General features: G+C 42.2%; 1 protein-coding gene across 2 annotated transcripts in view; it reads right to left on the reverse strand.

Annotated features, from left to right (window-relative positions):
• kcnk5a (potassium channel, subfamily K, member 5a) overlaps positions 1 to 17288 on the reverse strand; it is a 36148-nt gene extending 18860 nt beyond the window's left edge. For both annotated transcript variants that reach the window (XM_063183434.1, XM_063183435.1), the window contains exon 1: positions 16745 to 17288. In XM_063183434.1, the coding sequence (XP_063039504.1) occupies positions 16745 to 16930 (186 nt within the window). In that variant the 5' untranslated portion in view covers positions 16931 to 17288. The remainder of the gene's footprint in view (positions 1 to 16744) is intronic.
• Between the last annotated feature and the right edge of the window lie 6031 nt (positions 17289 to 23319).

Here is a 23319-nt window from a genome sequence, read left to right on the forward strand (position 1 = left end):
TTCGAATTGGTTTAGCAGTAGCTGTAGCTAGTTGCTAACACAAATGAAGGCAAACTGTGTTTGAGCTCTGCTGGCAGCTAACTATTGGTAGCCTATTAAAAACGAATTGCTTAATAAACTTTTCACACTTTTAAACAGTCCCCAAATAGTTCGTTTGGAATGCAAAGACCCTCATAAGACTGCAAACAAAGTTATGAGCAACTTGACAATTTATTATTGGCTTTTGCATTTAATCAACATGGCATCAAATGTGCCATTTTCTTGTTGACAAAACCTGATGTTCTCCTATCTATGTGTCCTCTTTGTTGGGTCCATTATTGCCTCTGAATGTAACGCAAAAGTAACGAGTAACGCATAAAGTTACTTTCCACAAGGGGTAACTAAGTAAAGTAAGGCACTACTTTTTTGAATAGGTAACGAGTAACGAGCACACACTACTTTTAAAAAGTAACTTCCCCATCACTGTTGCCAGATGAGGCTAACGATTTCCAGCCCAAAAAATGCTCAAAACCCGCCTGGAAGCACAAAATCCTGCCCAATTCTATTCATTTCTATGGCAAAAAATGGGCAGGGTTTTCTGCTAAATGCCATTTTTACCCGCACACAGCCATCCTGAGCAGCCCAATTGGGCGGGAAACAGCCCAATCTGGCAACACTGATTGCCACAGCACTTGGCCCCGAAACAGGCCGCGACAGGCTCTCATATGACACAGATAAAATGAGGGGAAATCAGGATTCAGGTCAACATTTGCACACAATACTGAGAAGCTACAAATGTGACACAACTCGCTTCTTTTGCATCACACCGTTATCCTAAAATAGGGATGGGCAACTGGAGGCCCGGGGGGTCAAATGCGGCCTACCTCCTCACTCAGTGTGGCCCTTACGTAGATAAAACAAAAAAACAATAAGGAGATTTTTATAGAAACCACTACTGATTTATTCCATTACAATTATACTGTTGACCGAAAAACTCCTGCTCCTTTCCAAACAATATCGACAGTCAGTGAGCATTCTGAGCAACCAGCTGCACCTCAAACCCTGCACCTCAAGTTGCATTCAGATCCCTGGTGGTGTGGCCCTACGATGGTGGAGATAAAAAAAAATGTGAAACTCCAACTCCCATTGTCATTGTGATACAGCACTCCAGTGAACACTGCACAGCCCTTCTTATCATGAAAGCTGCCCATGATCCCTGTCCTAAAACAAAACTATCGGCAGCCTCAAACGCACCCCTCAAGCCATAGGCAGGGTTTCCCCCGGCACTTTATTGCTAAGGCGGCCACCTTAACAAGAAACACATACCACCTTGACTAGGTCCCCTGAAAAGATAAAAATGTTGTCATGTTGTGAATGTAATATCAACAGTTATTTAACATAAAAATACATAATTTTAACGCCCCACCACCTTGACTAAGAACAAGTCTGCAGGAAACACTGCATAGGCAGCATTGCCATAGGCACTTGGCCTCGAAACAGGCAGCAACAGGCTCTAATATGACAGATAAAATAAGGGGAAATCAGGATTTAGGTCAACGTTACTTTGCACACAAGCAGGGGCATAGCAGACAATTTTGGGCCCTACGTAGTACAATCATCTGCAATGGATTATGTAAGCTACTTGACACCTTAATTTGCCACCGGGGATCAATAAAGTTACTCTACACTTACACTACTCTACTCTACTCTACTCAGTTCTGTGAAGCAGAAGTCACAGATCTAATAGAAACATACTACATGGTGGCAAATTGGACATTTATCAGGAAAAAACCCTGATCTGTTGCTCTCCCTCATTTCAAATGGAAGCACACTATACAATATGTTTTTTTTTCTGTTTATAAACACATTGTTGTGAGGAGGGGCAAGACACTGGCAGCCAACCACGTGAGCTAACTTTTTAACCAACAGCGGTTTCCAACAATCAGAGGTTGAGTTGTGCGCAGCCAGGGGAAAACAAAAATGTAGAACCCATCTATATAACAAAAGTATTTGCTAACCTGCCTTGACTCACATATGAACTTAGCTGCCATTCCATTCCTAATCCATAAGGTTCAATATGATATCGGTGCATCTTTTGCAGCTATTGCAGCTTCACCTCATCTGGGATGGCTGTCCCCCAGGTTGAGGAGTGTGCTATAGGGTCAAAGACGAAACAGGGTTTTCAGGACTCCAAAAAATAAAACTGTTCCCTGACACCGTTCTTCAACTTTTTTGGGTACATTGGAGTGTAGAGTGATTAAGTTTATTATTTTCTGTTCAGAAAATAGAAAATAGTAAGGAGCATGCATTTTACCCCATTTTCACCCATTAAATGTCATTCAGTGTAATTCGGTGTTAAACTGTTGATAGGTCTATATTTAAGGTCTTCATCAAACCTAAAATTTCTAGTAAAAGGCATTTGCAAATAGTTTTTGCAGTGTTTGTAGTCTTTCACCGAGTGCATTTCACCCATTTGGCTTTAAGAAGTTTTTCCACTGAAGAGAAAATCAGTTTAAAATGCACAGTTATTCATTTGTTGTATGCCCCCGCATTTGTTGTGCTAAACAAATAAGTTTCGTAAGAATTTGACTTTATTTTCACATAAAAATGTGCATTTCACTGAATGACCACAACTGTTACACTGAATGATGCCTTGGCAAAAAGCCTATATAAACAGCTACTTTTCATTGCTATCATATTGTTACCATCATACTACAGAACTCAACGTCTTGAATGAGTGACAACAGAAATAGATGTTGTCAAATAATTGGTATTTTACTTAATATTGGGGCATTAAAATGTGTTTTGAAGAACTTCCAAGATCACAAGCTTAGAGGTAGGCTACTACTTAGGCCTAAAACAATAAAAAAAAGAATTTGTTGTCTGTTAACCTGCATATTTCGGGGATTGTGTCTTAGGGTGTTCTGATAATTCATGTACAACTTCCAAAATCCCAGAATCTACCCAGTAATATGGATGCTACATGGCAATAACAAGGTTATAATGGAAATAACAATAAAAGTCATAATTTCAAGTAGTATCATCATATTATTGTATCTTAGAGTAATATTGCAACTTATATTGCCGTTTTGATTCTTAATATACAACCATGAACTGATTACACTGAATGAATTGGAGACACTGACGAAGGCAACCGGCGAAATGTTTGTCTACACTTCTGCTGCTATGTAAATAAAAAAATTAAAAAAGAAGAAAAGAAGAACCCGAGTGCGATCCACTTTTTCACCTTCAAAGTTATTCAACTGGAGACGCACCACACGGAAGAGCGCGGTGTATCATCAACTACTACTTCTGCAACTGTAAATGAAATGGCCCTTACACCGCATGTCACTGAATGACATCTCTTACACTGAAGGACGACCAAATACTTTTCACCTTATTTTTACCTTTTTACAAGCACACAGTTAGTCACCTACATGAGACGATGACTTTGACCCACAATGTTTACTATGTCTATTTAGAAAATATGCTTGTTTGGATGAATATCTGAGTATAAAAGTGTTTTTTGACATTTCACTGAATGACATCTATTTTTGTGGATGCTGTTACCACAAGATAAAAATACAGAATTTTTGACTATTGAAGAACAAGATTCTCCCTTTGCATCATCACTTAAGGGGTCCCTAGGGTTCATTTTGATGATGTCACATATTGTGTGTGACTATCACTTTTTATTATGATTTAAAAGCACCATGTTGATCTTATTACACTGAATGATATCTAAGGAATTGAAAATCCGGACAAAAGTCCCCAGATGATTTGAATATCGAAACAAAATGGCAATGAAATGTGATTTTGATACAATAACAAGAACACTTCTAGAATTATGCCCAGACAGTGAAAAAATAATTTTGTTCGTCATTTTGCATAATTATTCAAGGATGTATTGATGATTTTTAAGTTCGGACCATTACACTAAATGACGTTTTTGCACTTTATGAGATTATTTAACACATACATTCACAATTATTTTTCTTTAAATGTTACTGAAATGAGACACCAGACTATGCTGTTTATCAGCATAACATTCAAAATTCATTAATTTACTTTTTTGATAGTTAAATGAGTGCGGAACAAAAAAAATGCACGTCTCGTCTTTGACCCTATAGGAGTTATTGACCTTTCTTCCAAAAGCACATTGATGAGGTCACACACACACCATTGTTGGTCCAGAACGCTAACATGAATGGTCTCGTGAACGTGTTGGATCTTTTGAAGCACACCGTCTTCACATCAGAAATTCCCCATAATCTATACATTAGCAAACAAGGTCTGTTCCCCTTCATATGACTCTGCAATGTTGCATAGATTTTCTGTGCAAAGCATCACACTGCCCTGCATTAAAACCAGAAATTCAAAATTTTATACGCAGTGGTGTTATCTGCTTTTTGCCGACCCTCTTGACAAATGTGCATTGCGTTGCGTTGCTTTTCTGTACAAAGCCTTCCCATTGCATTGCATTGCATTGGTTTTCTGTACATTCACACGGCATTGCATTGCTTTGCATTACACACTGAGAGGAGGAATGGTGTTATCTGCTTTTTGGCGAGCCTTTTGACAAATGTGCATTGCGTTGGGTTGTGTTGCTTTTCTGTGCAATGCATTCACATGACATTGTATTGCATGGCATTGCTTTACGCACAGAGAGGAGGAATGTGTGCATGGCATAATAGCAGCCTGGCCTGCCTGCCTGGGGTGAGTGAGTGAGTGAGTGAGTGAGTGACAGGCCTGCGGGTACACACCGTGCGGCAGGGTTGCCAGATGTGGCTGATGATTTCCAGCCCAAAACATGCTCAAAACCCGCCTTAGAAGCACAAAATCCAGCCCAATCCCATTGATTTCTATGGCAAAAATTGGGCAGGATTTCTGCTAAGTGCCATTTTTACCCGCACCGACACGGCCATCCTAAGCAGCCCAATTGGGCGGGAAACAGGCCAGTCTGGCAACACTGCCGTGCGACTCACTGCTGTGAAAGTGTTACAGCTGTGATGTAACTGGAGTGAATACAGCTGAGCAGGACAGAAGCCAACAATGACAAACTCCAACTGTTATCTGTAGTGCTTCTCAACGGGGGCTCTACAACCCCTCAGGGGGGGGCGGGGTGCTTAGTTGCAAATGGGGGGGCATTAGTCTATTTCATTTTTCAAATACTAAAGTGAGGTGTTGTCAGGCTTATGATGAGGTCAAGGGTGGTGTTGGCTGGCTTATGATGAGGTCAAGGGGGTGTTGGCTGGCTTATGATGAGGTCACGGGGGGGCGTTTGTTCTAAAAAGGTTGAGAACCGCTGGTGGAGTTATCTGGATGTCTGAATCAGCATGTGGTGCAGCTTCACTGCGCAGTACACAGCTAATAGTTTTCCATTCTCCTCATATTGTATTGGATTATTAACAGATTTTGAAACGACTGACACCTGTCTACGTTGTAAGGTGTAAGTGGGTGGGAGACGTGACGCCTTGTTTTTTCGTAACATTGGTTAAAGACCTACAAAACTGTTATTTTCCTTTAAAAAACAAATGTCAATGAAAGAAGATGTGGTACATTATGTTTCATATTAGTCTTAGATGAGAAGAAACATTTTTGTTAAGATTTATGTAAAGGTTTATATGTCAAATTTCCTGCGGTGTGACTGTAACATTAATGAAATAATATATAATAATATATATATAAATTAACCAACAACATTTTGAATAATGTATGAAGCATTTGGCATGATTGCATAAATCTTAACTTTAGATTAAGATATGTGAATGTGGAAAAAACTCAAGACAGTAATATTGACTACAAGTTCAATTTCGTAACACAAATTGCGTCCTGTGGGGTGACATGTATGTCAATGTTTGTGAATGGGCAGCTGCAAGGCCAACTACAAGGGTCTTAAGGACTGGCTCCTAACCAGTCAGTACCTCAGTTATTGGAGAGTGCTGTGGAAGTTTAAGGTGACTCTTAACCTCTTAATATGTCTTCATATTGCAATCTTTCTGTCACGCAATGCTTAGGTTCATTTTATGGTGTCCTGTGGTGTGACTGCTCTTATAGGAGGAAAAAAGTTTTTTTATTAATGAAAACACATATTAAGATTAAACACAATATCATTATCAAGTTAGCATGAGCTCAGATGTCAGTCATGTATACAAAAGGATTAAAATGGCCATAATGCAGTGAATTCCCTGTGGTGTGACTCCATTTTCCTGCGGTGTGACATGCCTATGCTATGTGTTGATGCAGGACACATTTTCCCAAAAATGGCAAAAATAAGGTGAAATTCCACAGACCACTAAGTGCTTTATTTTTTTCTATTTTTTTCCAATTTTTATCCATAATTTTTTTCAGGAATTTGAAAAACTTTTTTTTTTTTTTGCGTTACGCCCTTAAACGTCAACCACCCATGTGTGGAACCCTCAACGAAATACAATATACAATACTTATATACAAACGAAATCGATATACAATATACAATATAACGTAGTTAATGCTACTTCGAAAGAAAAACAAAACAAAATCAAATAGAAACAAAAAGCTAACATGACATGAGAGTTCACAAAATTGGCCATACCAGGGAAAAAAAACGACGCAAGAGATAAAGTCAAGGGCAAGAATACAGTTTTATATTACACAACGTCTATAAATAACCGCTCCCCAACCCACGCGAGGAAGAAGGAATGAAATTATTTTGTTACTTATTTCTTCCTTTTCCGCGACAACAGTCCAATAAACGGTTACAGGAGAAGGCCAGATCGCTTCTCTGCTGCAGATAAAGAGCATTGTATTGTTCTGTTGGGATGGTGTGTGTGTGTGTGTGTGTGTGTGTGTGTGTGTGTGTGTGTGTGTGTGTGTGTGTGTGTGTGTGTGTGTGTGTGTGTACAGGGCCGCTGACAGGTTTGGCTGGGCCCGGGACAAAAAAAATATCAATGGGCCCCCCTTCCTCCTACCCCCCCCCCCCCCAAAAAAAAAAAAAAAAAAAAAAAAAAAAAACACCAAACCACCATTTTTTTCAAGACAGACCAGGTGTCCAGACTACACTTTCGGCCTGAAAGCGCACCACTCTCACGTGATATGCTATATATTATTAGGCCTACCCATTATAAAAGAAATGATATTGGTATCAAAGTAGCCTCACAAATCAATGACACATACAATAATTCCATAGTAAATGATCTATCCATCCAATTATCCATGCATTTTTGCCAGAAATGAAACAAAATAAATAGGATTCACATAATTAATAACACAAGTGTACGTGTAATTTACTTAAGCAATTTGAGGGCTTGCACATCAAAACGTGCCTGACTGAATCAGTTCTAGTTTGCTTAACTGACTTCAAGTGACGTGTGATGACAGTGAACAAGTGAGCAGCACACCAAAGACGTCAGTCTTGAGTCTTCCCACACCAGGAATAGCCAAACACAGGAACAAGTCAAGTTGCAGAAATGTATATGCAAAACGGATGTACACTGTTTCTCCCCACAAAGTTAACAGGTTGATAAAGTGTTAGCATTTGCGCTAAGCGGGATTTATACGCGCTAAGCGAAATAGCGTTGCATAATAGCGCAGTTTTAAAAGTTCTCCCTTGCCCTCTCCTTGCGCGCGACGCAACTTCTCATCATGTTATGATTGGGGCTAATGTGCATATATTCCTAGCTAAGGTCACAGATGGTCAGATTTGAAACACAGTTTTACTAAGCTGTGGTTATAAAATGATGCGACTGTGTGACTGATCATGTTTTAAACATGAATGCTGCAGTGCAGTGCGTGTCTGTTTATGAAGGGAAACTTTTGCTTTGTTAGTGTCCTCTGCTATTGTTAGTACCTGCATCATCTGAAGAACTTTTTACTGAAATCCTGGGGCTTCTGGTGTCTTCATCTATTTTTCTCCTATCCTTCATTTTCTGCCCTCCTGGTTTGAACGACTGCTTCTTCAGACAACTTGGCAAATTGGCACGAGCCGCGTTAAGTTGAAGCCGTTTTTTTCTTTCTCGTAATGACCGACCAAACCATTTGTGCACTGGGGGTGGGGGAGGTGGGGGTTCTTGATCCTTTCTTAGGGCAGGAAAGGCAAAGTATCTGCATCATTTATTTAATGTAAATATAGCGCAATCTCCCTCTCTCAAAACCATCTTATTTTGAAATTAATTAGAACCATTAATCACAAACTTAATGAGGGCCCAGTTCTGGGCCCCCCTATCCCAGGGCCCGGGACAAAAAGCCCTTTTGTCCCCCCCTGTCGGCGGGGCTGTGTGTGTGTGTAAAACTAAAGAGTCTACTTGTTAAACCAGCTAGAGAAACGCTGACGCAGCAGAACTGGTGGTAGACAAGCACACACACACACACACACACACACACACACACACACACACACACACACACACACACACACACACACACACACACACACACACACACACACACACACACACACACACAGCAGAGCAGAACTGGTGGCTGGGCGCCATGTGATCTAGTGTCATGTGTGTATCGTGTGTGTGTGTGTGTGTGTGTATGAGAGAGAGAGAGAGATAGAGAGATAGAGAGAGAGCGAGAGAGCGAGAGAGCGAGAGAGAGAGAGAGAGCGAGCGAGATCAGGTGTCATGTGTGTATCATGATGAACAAGATAAACGCATGTGCTGCCAAACACTAAACAAGCGACTACACGCTTGAGGTGCAAGTCTGCAACAGTGCTGTGCATCTGAAACGTTGTGCAATTCAAGGTTTTGAGGCAGCCGTGGCCTGGTGGTTTAGGAGATGGCTTTAGATCAGAAGGGTTGCAGGTTCAAATCCCACCCTTCCACAAATAGCATGGTTAAGTGATAAACCTGGTTAAGTGAACCTGCAGGAAGTGGTGAACCTGCTAATTAACAGTCTCTACAGGTATCATTTAGTTGAGGAAATTGACTCTTCCATTAGTATAGTATAGTACGGAGGCAGCCGTGGCCTAGTGGTTAGAGAGTTGGTCTTTCAATCTAGGGGTTGCCGGTTTGAATCCCCCCCTGACCTCTCCCAACCATGGCTGAAGTGCCCTGTACCAAGGCACCTAACCCCACATTGCTCCAGGGACTGTAACTAATATCCTGAGAATTAATAGTTGTAAGTCGCTTTGAATAAAATGAAAGCGTCAGCTAAGTGCTATGTAATGTAAATGTAACGTATAGGTGATTAACCATTACCTCAAGGGTAACTTAACCTGGTTTAATACTGAGCCAGGTTCTTGGAATATTCCCTATTTAACAATCAAACTTTGGCAGAGCAGTGCTCCGCACTTTGTCGGAAACGGCGTGTGGAGGTCCACCTTAGAAGACAGCGGCATGCCACATAGGTTAATGATTCACGAGACAGAATTCCTACTCATTTCAATTGAACTGTTTAGTGGCCGCTGCGCTGCCTGGAAGGGGCCTGACCAGCACTCAATGACTTCCGTGGGATGTAAACAAACACGGTGTAGTGATGCAGGGCTTGACATTAACTTTTACACCCACTGGCCAGTGGCCACTGTGGCTAGTGGCTTCCCCGAGTCACTAGCCATTCATGTATTCCACTAGCCCCAGATTTTATATTGCTTTTTTCTTCTTCCTTTATCATGATAGTGAACGTCAAACCTCAAAAGTGCTTAAGCAAGATGAGAGCATTGCTTTCTACATGGAATTTAGTATATCAAGCAAATACAGTAGAAACTGCTTTTTTTGGCTCAAATACGGTGCAAGTAATTGATACACAAGAGGAAAACAACAGAATATAGGGTACTATGATGCTATGGGAAACCAAGGAATAAGCTGCCAGCCAAATCGGCTAGTGATACTGAAAGTATTACTAGCCACAGCCAAGTTTTACCAGCATTTGGCCGGTTGGCAGGTGCCAGTGTCAAGCCCTGTAGTGATGTCTAACTAAACCCACGTACAAAGAGTAGCCTATTTCAATTGAACTGTTTAGTGGCCGCTGCGCTGCCTGGAAGGGGCCTGACCAGCACTCAATGACTTCCGTGGGATGTAAACAAACACGGTGTAGTGATGTCTAACTAAACCCACGTACAAAGAGTAGCCAACACACAGGGCCCACAACAGCAGCTGTCAGGGAGGAATGCAGTAGCCAGCAATGCTCTAGTGCAGAGGTACACATACCTTATTGACCTGGCCACTGACAAAGGCAAACGCAACGCATACATACTGATGACGACTGACAAAAGCAAACGCATGTACTGGTGGTGACCACTGACAAAAGGCACACACATGTACTTATTTGAAATTGCGTTTGACCCACGACAAAGCCAAACGCATACATACTGACGACAAAAGGCTAACGCATACAAGTAAAGTGTACTTAATTGTCAAAAATTTATGTAACAGGTTTAGCACAGAAGTTTGAAATTGCGTTTGACCCACGACAAAGCCAAACGCATACATACTGACCACTGAAAAGGCAGTCGCATACTGGCCACTGACAGCATACTGGCCACTGACAACAGCATACTGGTCCAGCACAGAGACCGACAGCCAGGCAGGCCTAAGGTGCAGACTACACAGGCGGATATTTCTAAATGTGGATATTTTTTTTAGCCGTTTACGCGCAAAAACGACATACGGATGGATAAAAATAAAGGTGTGTTTTAGTTCCCTGAATGAACTGAACTGAATGGGAATTTTGAAATGTGTATTATAAAACTCTTTACCTGTAAACTTGAGGCCAAAACCAGGGCGTTTTCAAAAATATCCATATACATGTAAACAGCTTCTAGATCTAACAGCAGCTTCTACATTTGAGCAAGGTCACAACAGCAAAGTCAAACAAAGACTGTACGCTTGACAGAATTGCAATTTCATTGCCACGGCTAATAATTCTCTAATAAATCCCTATGCATGTGGCAAATAAATAACCAGTATCCGCCGTGACATTACAAAGGGTATTCAGCGGTGATATTTCGGGTGTGGGCCAAAGACGTGCAAAATGGTATTGTCATTCAGTGTAACGGATGCCTTCTGCTGACTGTAACTGTAAAAAACATGACTATTTCTATTTATTTATTGTTACAGAGAATTCATGAAAGCCTCTGCGGTCATCCATTCACTTGAAACAATTTAAAAATCATGTTTTTTTGCAGTTCCAGTCGGCGGAAGGTGTCCGTAACACTGAATGACAAAGACGTCTTTGACCCGTGTGCACCCTTCAGATTTGGGCAACACATGATGCCAGCGACGTCACATTACTATGAAATTCTCTTTCTGGGAATTTACGTTGGGTATTGTGGACTTAGTTTGATTACATGGGAATACTATCAACATGTAAGCAGTTACTTACATAAACGTGCGGCGAATAATCTTGAAACATAATCTGGCCTCAACTTGAAATGGTGTAATGGCTTCTTAATGTACTACTTGATCTATTGCCCATCAGATAGCAGCCAGGCCATTCCCTCTCTCACACAGAGGTCAAAGTATTTCACTGCAACAGGTGTATGATCGAAAACTGAAATCCATTTGAAGGTGCAGCCAGGTGAGACACTACACAGGTTTTATGTTCCCGACGACAATAAATTAGGTCATTTTTAGATATTTTTTTGGTCTTTTTATGACTTTTTACTAGAGGTGCATCGACAATTCGGCCACAGAAAATATTCGGCCGAAAACGCAAAAAAAAGACACTTTCGGTGCACCTCTACTTTTTAGGATAGTTGAAATAATCAGGAAATGAGTGGAGACTCTCCACTGGGGAGAGAGAGAGATGGGGAAGGATTGACAAATGACCCAGGCCAGAGTCGAACCCGGGTCGCCGGTGTAGCAGCCTAATGGGGTAGTGGGGCCAAAAAAGCTTAAAAGCTGCATCATCTTCCAGGGCAGCACAATTAATCGAAAAATAATCAAAATCGTGATTAAATAGTGAAATCGAATTTATGATTTTAATCGTGATTTAATCGTGGCAATAGTGACGTACTGTTGAGAGCGTCCTTGAAGCCAGAGCATACTGACAGGCTGGTGTTTCTGGCCAGAAGCCTGTCCACTTAAGTTTCATGCTATTGCCTTTACATAATTATTACAATTCATTTTATTTAGCTCATCCCGTATGTAATTCATTCTTGGTTATATTTCATCTTGTTATAATTTTCAAAAAAATCTGCTGAAATTAATAATCGTGATTAATAATCATGATTATGATTTTGACCAAAATAATCGTGATTTTGATTTTTTCCATAATCGTGCAGCCCTATCATCTTCCATCAAGGCTGGCACAATGCCTTCCTTAAAGTCCATCAAACACAACGAGCAAAAGAGTCACCCTGGGGCACAGCTCTGCTGGTGGTGACCCAAGTTTCACCGTTTTGCTGTTTAATGTGCCTTTTACACAGTGAAACTGGACACAAGTTTCCACACTCGTGAACAATAAAGATTCATTATTTCATTCAGAATACAAATGTAAACGAATAGTAAACTTAAGCGTTGTTTTACATGTTTTGCTGTATTGAAACTTTGGCGTTGTAGCTTACTGCTGAACACACGTGAAGCACACGTAAGAAATGCTGTGTAGTGCGCATATTATATTAAAGAACCTGTTCTAGCTGGTTACGCCCAACTTTAACCTTAAAAGTGCATGACAATACATTTTGATGAAGTTCAACGAGGCGCTAATTCAGTCATTATCATCTCACATTCAGGATTTTTTTGTTCTTAGTGTTTTTTATCATTACAATCAACTTGTAGATGTTTCTTTTCAGAGGTGGTAAGTAAGCTTGGGGGAGGGGATTCCAGAATTCTGGTGCATTCCATTGTCTAGGCAACAGAGATTCTGAGGTCAACTTGACCTAGGTCAAACTGGGTTGGATGTTCTCCACTTGCCAATAACTTGGATTAACAGTTGTGTTAAACACATTTCACTATTAATGTACAGTGTTTCCCGCAGCATTTTCATTAGTGAAGGTGGTATGGGGTTAGTGTGGCGTTAGCACCAATGAGCATCCCTTTCAATTCATGAAAAATTTCAAGGCACCCCAAACCAACAAGCCATAACATGGCATTGCATCCGATACCACACAAGCTTAGAAAAGTAACACATTTGGAGACGTGACACGACCTATGTCCGAAGTTGCAGCTGACTGAGGCGAGCTATATTCACTTTATTGTGCGTAAATGGCAGATGAAAGATTCCAGTGACTAGCATTAACTTATCAATTTAGACAAATATGTATTATATTACATCATTTATTTATCAGACACGTTTCCGCTGCACCCCTGAGGGGGGGCCACGGCACCCCTGTTGAGAAACACTGACCTGTAGACCTGTAGGTTTTTAAGCTCCCACGCATTGTAAATAAAGGCTTTTTATATGCACCAGCCTCTCGTGTGCCTCAGGATCCTCTCTTTGAAAAACACTCAGCATCTCCTCAAGCTGAAGAGCCCCAGAGAAGCACATTACATTACACTTAGCTGACGCGTAATTATACAAAGAGACTTACAGTTATAATACACAATACACTTACAGGGGTGATAGTGAAAAAAAAATCCTGAGCCTGAACTTTTTCCCCCTGTTCTAACGACGACGACAAGATACTGCATAGTGACGTAACATAGGCCTATTTTGACACATTATTCAAACATTTAATAGCCTGTGTATGACTATTATTCAAACCTGACAATAGAAGAAAACCCTGAACCTGTAACACTTTCTGAAATAAGAATAACCTAATGGCTAATTATTAGCAATGTTTATTTTTGCAAACTCTGTCAAGCCTGAAATCAGGCATGGAGCCTGAATACTATCAGCCCTGTACTTAGCTGACGCGTAATTATCCAAAAAGACTTAAGCTTACAGTTATTTTACAGGTTTTTCATTGGTTACAGTCCCTGGAGCAATGTGGGGTTAGTTGCCTTGCTCAAGGGCACTTCAGTCACGGGTGGAGGTGTAGGGAGATGTAAGGGTGGGATTTGAACTTGCAACCCTGTGATCTTAAATTCACCTCTTTAACCATTAGGCCACGGCTGCCCCACACACACATTACTTTAACACCCAAGCAGCACGCAGAGGAACTCTTGCAGTCCAATTTGAGCAGTTTGGAAGATTGTCATTTTAGATTTGCAAATAAACAGCCCAGAGCCCGCAGCAACATTTAAGTTAAGAAGCACAGAAACTCAGTTTAAAGTCCGAGTGGGAAAGACAGTTCTATGCCTTTTATCCAATCACGGATCAAAACTGGCGAAGTGCCTCATTCCCTCTCCACTAATTTGACAAGTTATCTCTCCTGGCATACGTCTGCTTTCGCTCAGAAACATGCAGAAATAAAACACAGGCTAATTGCCTCAATTACCCAATTAAGGCTAAAGTAAACGGCCCCATTGCCTCTGCACTAAACACCACTAATTGGCATGTGGTGGATAATCAGCTTGTCGTGGACATTGTCTTCATTTGAGATGTTTTCTTATGGGAACTAGTTTCCGGAACAAACAGTAGTAGTGAATTAGGTTCCTTCCTGAGTGCCAATTAGGTTTGGTATCAACAGCATCACATCAGCAATTGAAATCTGAGGCAGTCCAGTAGTTCTTTCCTCGAAGGTCTATGACATCCTTTCATGGGAAAATGCGGGAAAGAAAGAGGATGGAAAGATTGCATTGCTGTCGTAGCAGGTTTATGCTTCCCAAAGTAATTCCCAGTCGATTATGGTTCTCTCTCTCCCTGTGCGTAGCTTTCAATCCCCCCCCCCCCCCCTCCCGGTTGAAAAAACAATCATTCATGAAGCTCAAAGAAGTTTCCACCACATATTGCAGAGAAATTAAACGGGGGAGAGTGAGCATTTCCACTTTTACAACACAAGGGGTGGGGGTGGGGGGGGGGGGGGGTGTTGGCATTCTTGTTCAGTGGTTTTTAACCTTTAAAGGTGTACTGTCACTCACACCAGTGTGACGAGAATGTTTGGACAGTGAAAGTGCTATAGAATTCTGAGTGCCATACAGTGCAATTTGGAATTTTCAATGGGAATTTTAGAATCTTGCATTGTTAAAGAAAACTTCCTTTTTTTAGAATGTTCAAAAAAACATCACAGTGAGTGTTATTATAACCTAGTGATATTACAACACGTTTGTGTGGAGGTAGCCTACTTCAGATTACATCTGAAGATCTATTCACAATAAAATGAGAGAATCTCAATCTAGAAAGTTTAATGTTAATTAAAACAGTTATGCATTTCTGTATACAAAACCATGTTGTCTTGACTTGAAACAATATATTTTGCATAACAAACAGTGGCAGATGGTGAACTCTGGAGGAGGAAATGTCTAGAACAGAGACAATACTTCTCAGCAAAATTGGGACTCTACGCATCATCCCTCACTCAGCTTGCAGGTGCATCACAGTGGGACAGACATGACTTGAAAGGAGAGACTGGAGCACACTGCAGCTTAGTTTTCAAGACTTTATTTTGTGCATACACCCGAATTACGTAGTCTAGTGTGTACACAAAATAAAGTCTTGAAAACTAAGCTGCAGTGTGCTCCAGCCTTTCCTTTCCAACAATACTTCTCGGCTCAGCAGATCAAAACAACGTTTTGTAAACACTATAGAACTTTAAAAATGTGCATCTTCTCAGCCCACCACTACCTCCCAGGATACACCAGAGGTGGCCAAACTCAGGCCTGGGGGCCACATACATGATGAGGCCCCTCTGAGCCATTTCATTTGGCCAGCAGAGCATTTACAAGACAGACGACTTTTAAATACTAATTGATTCTCACGCCACACACACATTGATGCTCAAGCCAGGGATCTTGTAGATTACAATAGTGCTACATTTCAGTGCCATTTTCAGGAATGAAAATTGCCAAAAAAAAGTTATGCCAGGGTACACCTAACAGGCAAGTTGTCTGCGGCATCTGGTCCTTCCACCAATATTCTACACCCCTTGGGCCAAAATAATTGCCCACCCAACCCTGAGATACCCCATCATCATAGTTCTCACACACTGGCTCTGCTGAATACACAAGTCCAGTATTTACAACATTCAAAGTTTACTGTATCAAACTAACAACCTGTCAGTGCCCATTTGACAAGGGGTGCACCGGCCTGTGAAGTCAGTGGGGGAACAACGATGATGATGATGATGATAATGATGAAGACGGCACTTTTGAATCGGACCATTTTCATTCATGCCTTTAGGCCCTGGTTGAGCTATCATTGCCACACACACACACACACACACACACACACACACACACACACACACACACACACTTTCTCATCGGGACGCAATTCTGTATAGGCCTACTTTTTTGTTTGCATAAAAGTGATGCAATTGTGAACATATGAAAGAAGCTGCCAAGTGGATTTGCAAAGTAGTGGCTAGAGTGGAGAAGCACTTTTCAATTTCACCACAACGCAACCGGATCAGTCATTGATTCGGCTATGGGACAGTTATTTGTTTAGAGATGAATTACCCTCCATCTTTGGAAGTATCTGGTACACAGACACAGTCGTTTAAATTGATCAATGATTGCAAAGCATTGCGTTAAAGAGTGTGTTAGCAGATACTTTCATGCATCATGCAGCCTAAACAAATGACATTATCACGATTTGTTGGATCAATAATGTAGACGATCAATTGGAAGTTTATACAAACTTTCACTGCTAGTTTTATAGACGGGATTTCATCACCACATCCCCCTCCTTCTGATAGAAAGCTAGCTCGAGGCGCCGTTACCACCAGTGAGTGACCCCCTTTTTTGCTCAATCTGCTTGGCTGAGCGTCACACTTCTGATTAATAATTAATTGCAAAGTTACCTCAAGAATCTTGTCCAAGTCATCTTTCGTGAGACAGGGGTAGTCTTTGAGAATCTGTTCCCTTTGAGCGCTGTACTGTTTCACGGCGAGTTTCCAATTGGGCTCCTCAAGAACTTGAAATATCGCTGCCCCGATGGACAGATAAAAGATTATTGCCGATGTCAATAGCGGACCCTTGTCCACCATACTTAGGGACTCGTAGCAAATCCAGCAACTTTGGGTTTTTTTTCTCGCTTCACAACAATGTCACCATGTCCATATATTCCAACAAGAAAATGAGCTGTGGTGTGTGCGCGGCAAATCAGTTTTTGTTATTTTTCGAAGAAAAAATGGAAGTGTCCTAAACTAGCAGCATCTGTCGGCGGATGTCTCCGTGGACACATGCGAAAAAAGTTTTGCAGTGCCACAACAAAAAAAGGGAACTCGTAAAAAGTTTCGTTACTTCAGCAAACACAAGCTAAAATTGTGGTTCCACAGTAGCTCTACAGGCGTAGTGCTACACGTGCAGCAGGGAAGACAACACAGCAGCTGGCTGGTTTGAGCGAGTGGCATTCTGGCATAATACAAGCCGCCTCTTTCCTGGGGAGGGGTGAGAGAGGAGAAGGGGGGACTAGTGGCCCGCCCATTCAACCGCCCGAAGCAGATGAGTTGGGATAGATAGGTCACTCAGACTGTGAAGAAGAGCTTCGGAGGAATTTTGAGGGGAGAAAAAAACAACACCGGAGAGGCTATCGCAGTGTGTAGTAGTGTAGGGCCTACGTGTTTTACTTCGACGACAGCGGCATATTTGAAACTTTTCTGGCAAGTTTTCTTGCATGGAATGTTGACTAGAACGGATTGTCATTGAGGGGAAAAAGAAACTGAAAAAGTTCTTGCCATTAGAATTAAACAAACAAAGAAAAAATGAAGGGAAAGTGTGTTTGAGGTCTGTGTGTGTGTCCAACACAATTTCATCATTGTCTGTAACCTGAATGAGATCACAGAGGGAACAGATGATAAAAAAAGGTTTTAATAAAATAATAATAACAACAACAATAACAACAACAATAATAATAATAATAATAATGATGATAATAATAATAGTTGTTGTTGTTATTATTATCATTATAAAATACACTGTTTTAGGTTCATACCAGTTTCACACAAAAAAAGTTAATAACAAACTGGCAAAAATATGCCTATATAAATAAATGCTCTGCAAATGCATAAAAACATTAAAACAATCAAAATCCAATGCAGTGTAGGCCTAATCATGGAATCCTTACAATACTTCAAGTTCACCTCCACTGGATGATTGCATGTAGAGTAGACCAAGTCCAAATAAGGTCTCCTGAGTCCATATCACGGCACAGCAGGCCAGCCACCGGAGCCATAGAAATGGACCCACAGGACACACGCCCCTCAGTTACAGTGTGTGAACGGTCGGCAGGCACCTCTGTCAAACTTTGGTTTGGAGATCAGTAGGCCAATGTAACTCAATTATGTAACTGTAATTGGAGCACGCAAGACCACAGATTCAGTAGGGGGAAAAAAGTTAGCACACGAACGATCACGAGTTTGTATGTTTGCCGAACAAGAACAACTGCACTAGGCCTACAGCTTGCTCAGCCCAAAACATGCGGAGTGAAGAAGACAGCTAGTTTAGCCACAGCATGCAGAGTTGGCTGGTGGGCCCCAGGGCCGTGCAAAGACCTGTGTGTGGGGCAGAGACTCAGGTTTTCAAAAGGGGCACATGTGAAATACAAATCCAAACAACATGTTAACCGTTTCTTTAGACCATACATATGGATAGACCATACATGCTCAGGCATACTTTAAAACAGGGGCGGGGAACCGTTTGCGGCCCTTGAGGCTGTTTTATCCGGCCCCCGATGTAGTTTTAATGTAAGCCAGCTTCACATTAAATATGACATATTTTGTAAAGGAAACTTAATAAATACACTTGCAATACACTTAAGTCATATTCAGGGGGCCTAGAGAAGGTGGGGTCTGTTGTAAAGGTGGCTGCCTTCAATATTGGCCTAAAGTGCAGGGGGAAATCCTTGTTTGGGTTCATAATGCGGCCCTCGGAGGACTTTTATGGACCTCGGATGAATTTGAAGTGGCCTTTCGAATGAAAAAGGTTCCCCACCCCTGCTTTAAAACATTTAAAACCCTTAAACAATAATGTCAGAAGGACACTACGGACATCAAAGACATTAAACTTTAGGGCATTTTAGGTCCTAAAGGGCAGAGGCCCCTGTGGAGCCCCTTTTTAGCACGTGTCTGTGGGGCCCTGAGCTCCTGCCCCAGTGTAAACAATAGGGCCATTTTCACAGATGGTGGTCCAACCCTGTTCCTGAGTGCTAACTGCTTTTGTCACCTACAGGCCCAGGTGCGAAGGGGGGTTGTGGGGCCAGGTGCAAAAGGGGGGTTGGGGGCCCAGGTTTTGGGGTGTTTTTGTGTCAGGGGTGTAACCCTGGTGTGACGGTCCGAGGTGTTCCTGCACAGTTCATCCCCCTCGGGGACGCGACCCTGCCTCCTTGCATAACAGATTAAACATATACGTAGTACCCATGTCCGTATATCCGGACATCAAATATCACAACACACGCCTGCATACAAACAGCATTACCCGGAGAGGGGGGGGGAGACAGTGACAGAGAGGGATAGAGAGAGAGAGGGGGGAGAGAGAGACAGAGAGGGATAGAGAGGGAGAGAGAAACAGTGACAGAAAGGGATAGAGAGAGACAGAAAGATATATATATATATATATATATATATATATATATATATATATATATATATATATAGAGAGAGAGAGAGAGAGAGAGAGAGAGAGAGAGAGAGAGACAGAGAGAGAGAGACAGACAGACCGAGACAGAGAGAGAAATGCTAATGGCCTCTGCAGATCTGCCTCGAACACGAGCCAACAGAAGATATGCAAAAACACTTAGAACTGAGAAGAACCTCAGTCACATGTTGCAAGCCTCTGAACTCTATGGGCATGTCTCATGTCTTGTATCTCCTCTTCTCTTCCTGAATGATGGCATTCATGGCCGTGGCTGGACTGGCCATAAGGCATACCGGGCATTTTCCCAGTGGACTGGCCATAAGGCATACAGGGCGTTTTCCCAGTGGACTGGCCATAAGGCATACAGGGCATTTGCCTGGTGGACTGGCCATAAGGCATACTGCCCAAGTTCAGTATAGAAAAAATTAAAACTTATACGCAGATCCATCACAAAAAATATATTCTGGATACAGGACCAGCAAAGTCACAGGAAAATAGAAAGTTAAGTCTGCACACCAGGCTCCCGTTTCTTTACATTTAATGTGACGTTTCGGGCAGCACTGGGCTGGCACTGCCCTCAATGCAGTGGTATCTTTAAAGAAAGAAAGAAGAAAGAAAGCCCATTGGGAAACTCCAACTCCCATTGTCATTGTGACACAGCACTCCACAGCACACAAGTGAACACTGCAAAATTGCATTTATGCCTCACCCGTGCAAGGGGGCAGCCCTCAGTGGCGCCCCATGGGGAGCAGTGCGGTGGGACGGTACCATGCTCAGGGTAACTCAGTCATGGAGGAGGATGGGGGAGAGCACTGGTTGATTACTCCCCCCACCAACCTGGCGGGTCGGGAGTCGAACTGGCAACCTCTGGGATGCAAGTCTGACGCCCTAACCGCTCACCCATGACTGCCCAGTCCTCATACCGCTACAGCTGACCTCTCTGAGTCACATTTAAATATTAATTTTGACTGTTGTGGTCTGTGGTTTGTAGCTGTTGTGGTCACTGTTTCTCTTGGCCTCGAAATCTAGACGGCCCCTAGAGGACGCAAATTGAATTTGCTAGGCTATGTTTCTCTTACGTGTAATGCCCTGGCGGACTGGTCTTGACCGAAAATGCCCGGCCTGCTTTTGCTTTTTCATCCCAGTCCAGGCTGCAGTCATGGCTCCCTCCCATGAGTCCCGTGCGAGTCCCGTGAGTCCCGTGCTCGTCTGTACCGTACGCCACGCTGGCCTGTAATGCGCTGCGTTAAGGATGGATAGGCTCAGTGTTGCCAAATGTGTCTGATCAAATCCCGCCCAAAAGGTTTTCAAAAACTGCCAAAATGCGCTAAATTCCGCCCAAATTCAACAAATTACATTGACTTCTATGGGCCCAAAACGGTCGAAAAAAAAGCCAAATGACCAATTTTTCCCGTTTTACCCGCAGACACTCATCCCAAGTAGCCCAATTGGGCGAGCACCCACCCAATCTGGCAACACTGGATGGGCTTATATTAGACAACAAGGTTATGCACCACTGGCAGCAAACCATCAGGGCCTTCTAGTGTCTGGGCCAGTGTGGTTCCCAACCTCCTTTTGAACAAACACCCCTCCTTGCCTCATCACAAGACTGCCAACGATGATAATAACACCAAAGAAGATGGATCTAACAAGAAGCGTAATTTTGTTTCTTTTCCGGTATCAATCAATCAATCAATCAGTATCGGTAGTTGCAATGAAGTCCCCTTAGTGCTGTAGATGATGATGCAGTAAGTATCTGTGGCAATGGTTCCAATTTGTCACACACCACAACACACAATTAAGTGTCCAAACAAATGTTTACTTTACCATCACACTCACATGAAAATTAGTCCACATTGCAGCCAGGTACAGTGTAATACAATGTAATGTGAGGGTGCATGAAAATGTGAAACATCATACAGTGCTCTTGATCCCCCTCCTGAGGCCACAGAGGGAAGTGCTGAAATGAACTGAAATGTATATTGCTACAGTTGGGTGCCATGCCTGGGCCGCATGTGGACTGCATCTGGGCCGCATGTGGACTGCATCCGGGCCACATGTGACTCTTGGGCTGCCAATTGAATAAGCCCTGCTGTACGACTTGGTCCTTACCATTCTGGTAACAGCCACGTTATAACAAGGGGCCGTGTCGCAATGGGTTAAAGGAAAAACTGATGTTGCAAAATGATGTGACACAATATGCAGCTAGACTATGATGTGCTAACCTCCAAATGGAAATGGGTATTATAATGATAATAATAATAATAATAATAATAATAATAATAGTAGTAATAATAATAATAACAATATGCATGTTTATAGCACAATTAACACAAGACGTGCAGCTCAATGCGTTTATCTGTGAGATTAACAACAATAATTAACCAAAAATAATGAAAAGAAATGAAAAATAAAAAATACAGTAAAATGAAATTAAATAAAATAGCAAAATGAAATACTTGTAAATAAATAGAATGTGTTTGATTAAAAATGCCATGTGTTGGCATGTGATGGCAAGTTAACATGGGCCCATGATGACCTCACGATGATGACCTCAAGTTAGAGCAGTGTTTCTCAACAGGGGTGCGGCTCCCCTCAGGGGTGCGGCAGAAACGTGGCTGATAAATAAATTATGTAATATACATATTTGTCTAAATTGATAAGTTAATGCTAGTCAGTGTAATGTTTCATCTGCCATTTACGCACAATAAAGTAAATATAGGTCGCCCCAGACAGCTGCAACTTCGAACGTAGGTCGTGTGACGTCTCCAAATGTGTTACTTTTCTAAGTTTTTGTGGTATCGGATGCGATGCCATGTTACAGCTTGTTGGTTTGGGGTGCCTTGAACTTTTTCATGAATTGAAAGGGTGCCTCGCCTAAAAAAAGGTTGAGAAACACTGAGTTAGAGGACCAGTTCAGTCAATTTCAATATACTGTTGTATTGCTCACGGCGCTACCGTTGACTTGTCAGTACCCGGTGATGCCACATTTTTCGGCTAAGCCCTTTCCGAGATATGAGCTATTCTAATGGGGGCAGCATTTGTTTACATTTTTTTTTAAAATGAACTGAGGCCTACTCCAAATATTTTCCCAAAAGGTACCGCTGTTTGCTAGTTGTCTGCTGATGTATAACCTTCCAGATGTTTTTGGAAATAAATAAAAATGTTTTTTTGAAATGTAAACAAAGCGCTACCCCCATTACAATGACCAAGATCTCGGAAATGGCTGAAGAAGGGCAGTCATGGGTGAGCGGTTAGGGCGTCAGACTTGCATCCCAGAGGTTGCCGGTTCGACTCTCGACCCGCCAGGTTGGTGGGGGGAGTAATCAACCAGTGCTCTCCCCCATCCTCCTCCATGACTGAGGTACCCTGAGCATGGTACCGTCCCACCGCACTGCTCCCCATGGGGCGCCACTGAGGTCTGCCCCCTTGCATGGGTGAGGCATAAATGCAATTTCGTTGTGTGCAGTGTTCACTTGTGTGCTGTGGAGTGCTGTGTCACAATGACAATGACAATGGGAGTTGGAGTTTCCCAATGGGCTTTCACTTTTCACTTTTTTAAGAAGAAAAAAAACCTCAGGTACTGACAAGTCCAGGGTAGTGTGAGCAATACAACTGCATGTTGAAATTGACTGAACTGGTCCTTTAACATGGCCTCATGTTTCCTTTCTTTTTGCATTTGTTAATTTTGTGAAGCACATTGAGTGTATGAAATGCGCTATACAAATAAACTTGCCTTGCCTCACCTCACCTGAGCCCGACTCACCTGTTAGCTATTTGTTTGTGTCTGTCGTCCTTGAAA

Source organism: Engraulis encrasicolus, chromosome 19 (genome assembly GCF_034702125.1).
Source record: "Engraulis encrasicolus isolate BLACKSEA-1 chromosome 19, IST_EnEncr_1.0, whole genome shotgun sequence".
Lineage (NCBI taxonomy): Eukaryota > Metazoa > Chordata > Actinopteri > Clupeiformes > Engraulidae > Engraulis > Engraulis encrasicolus.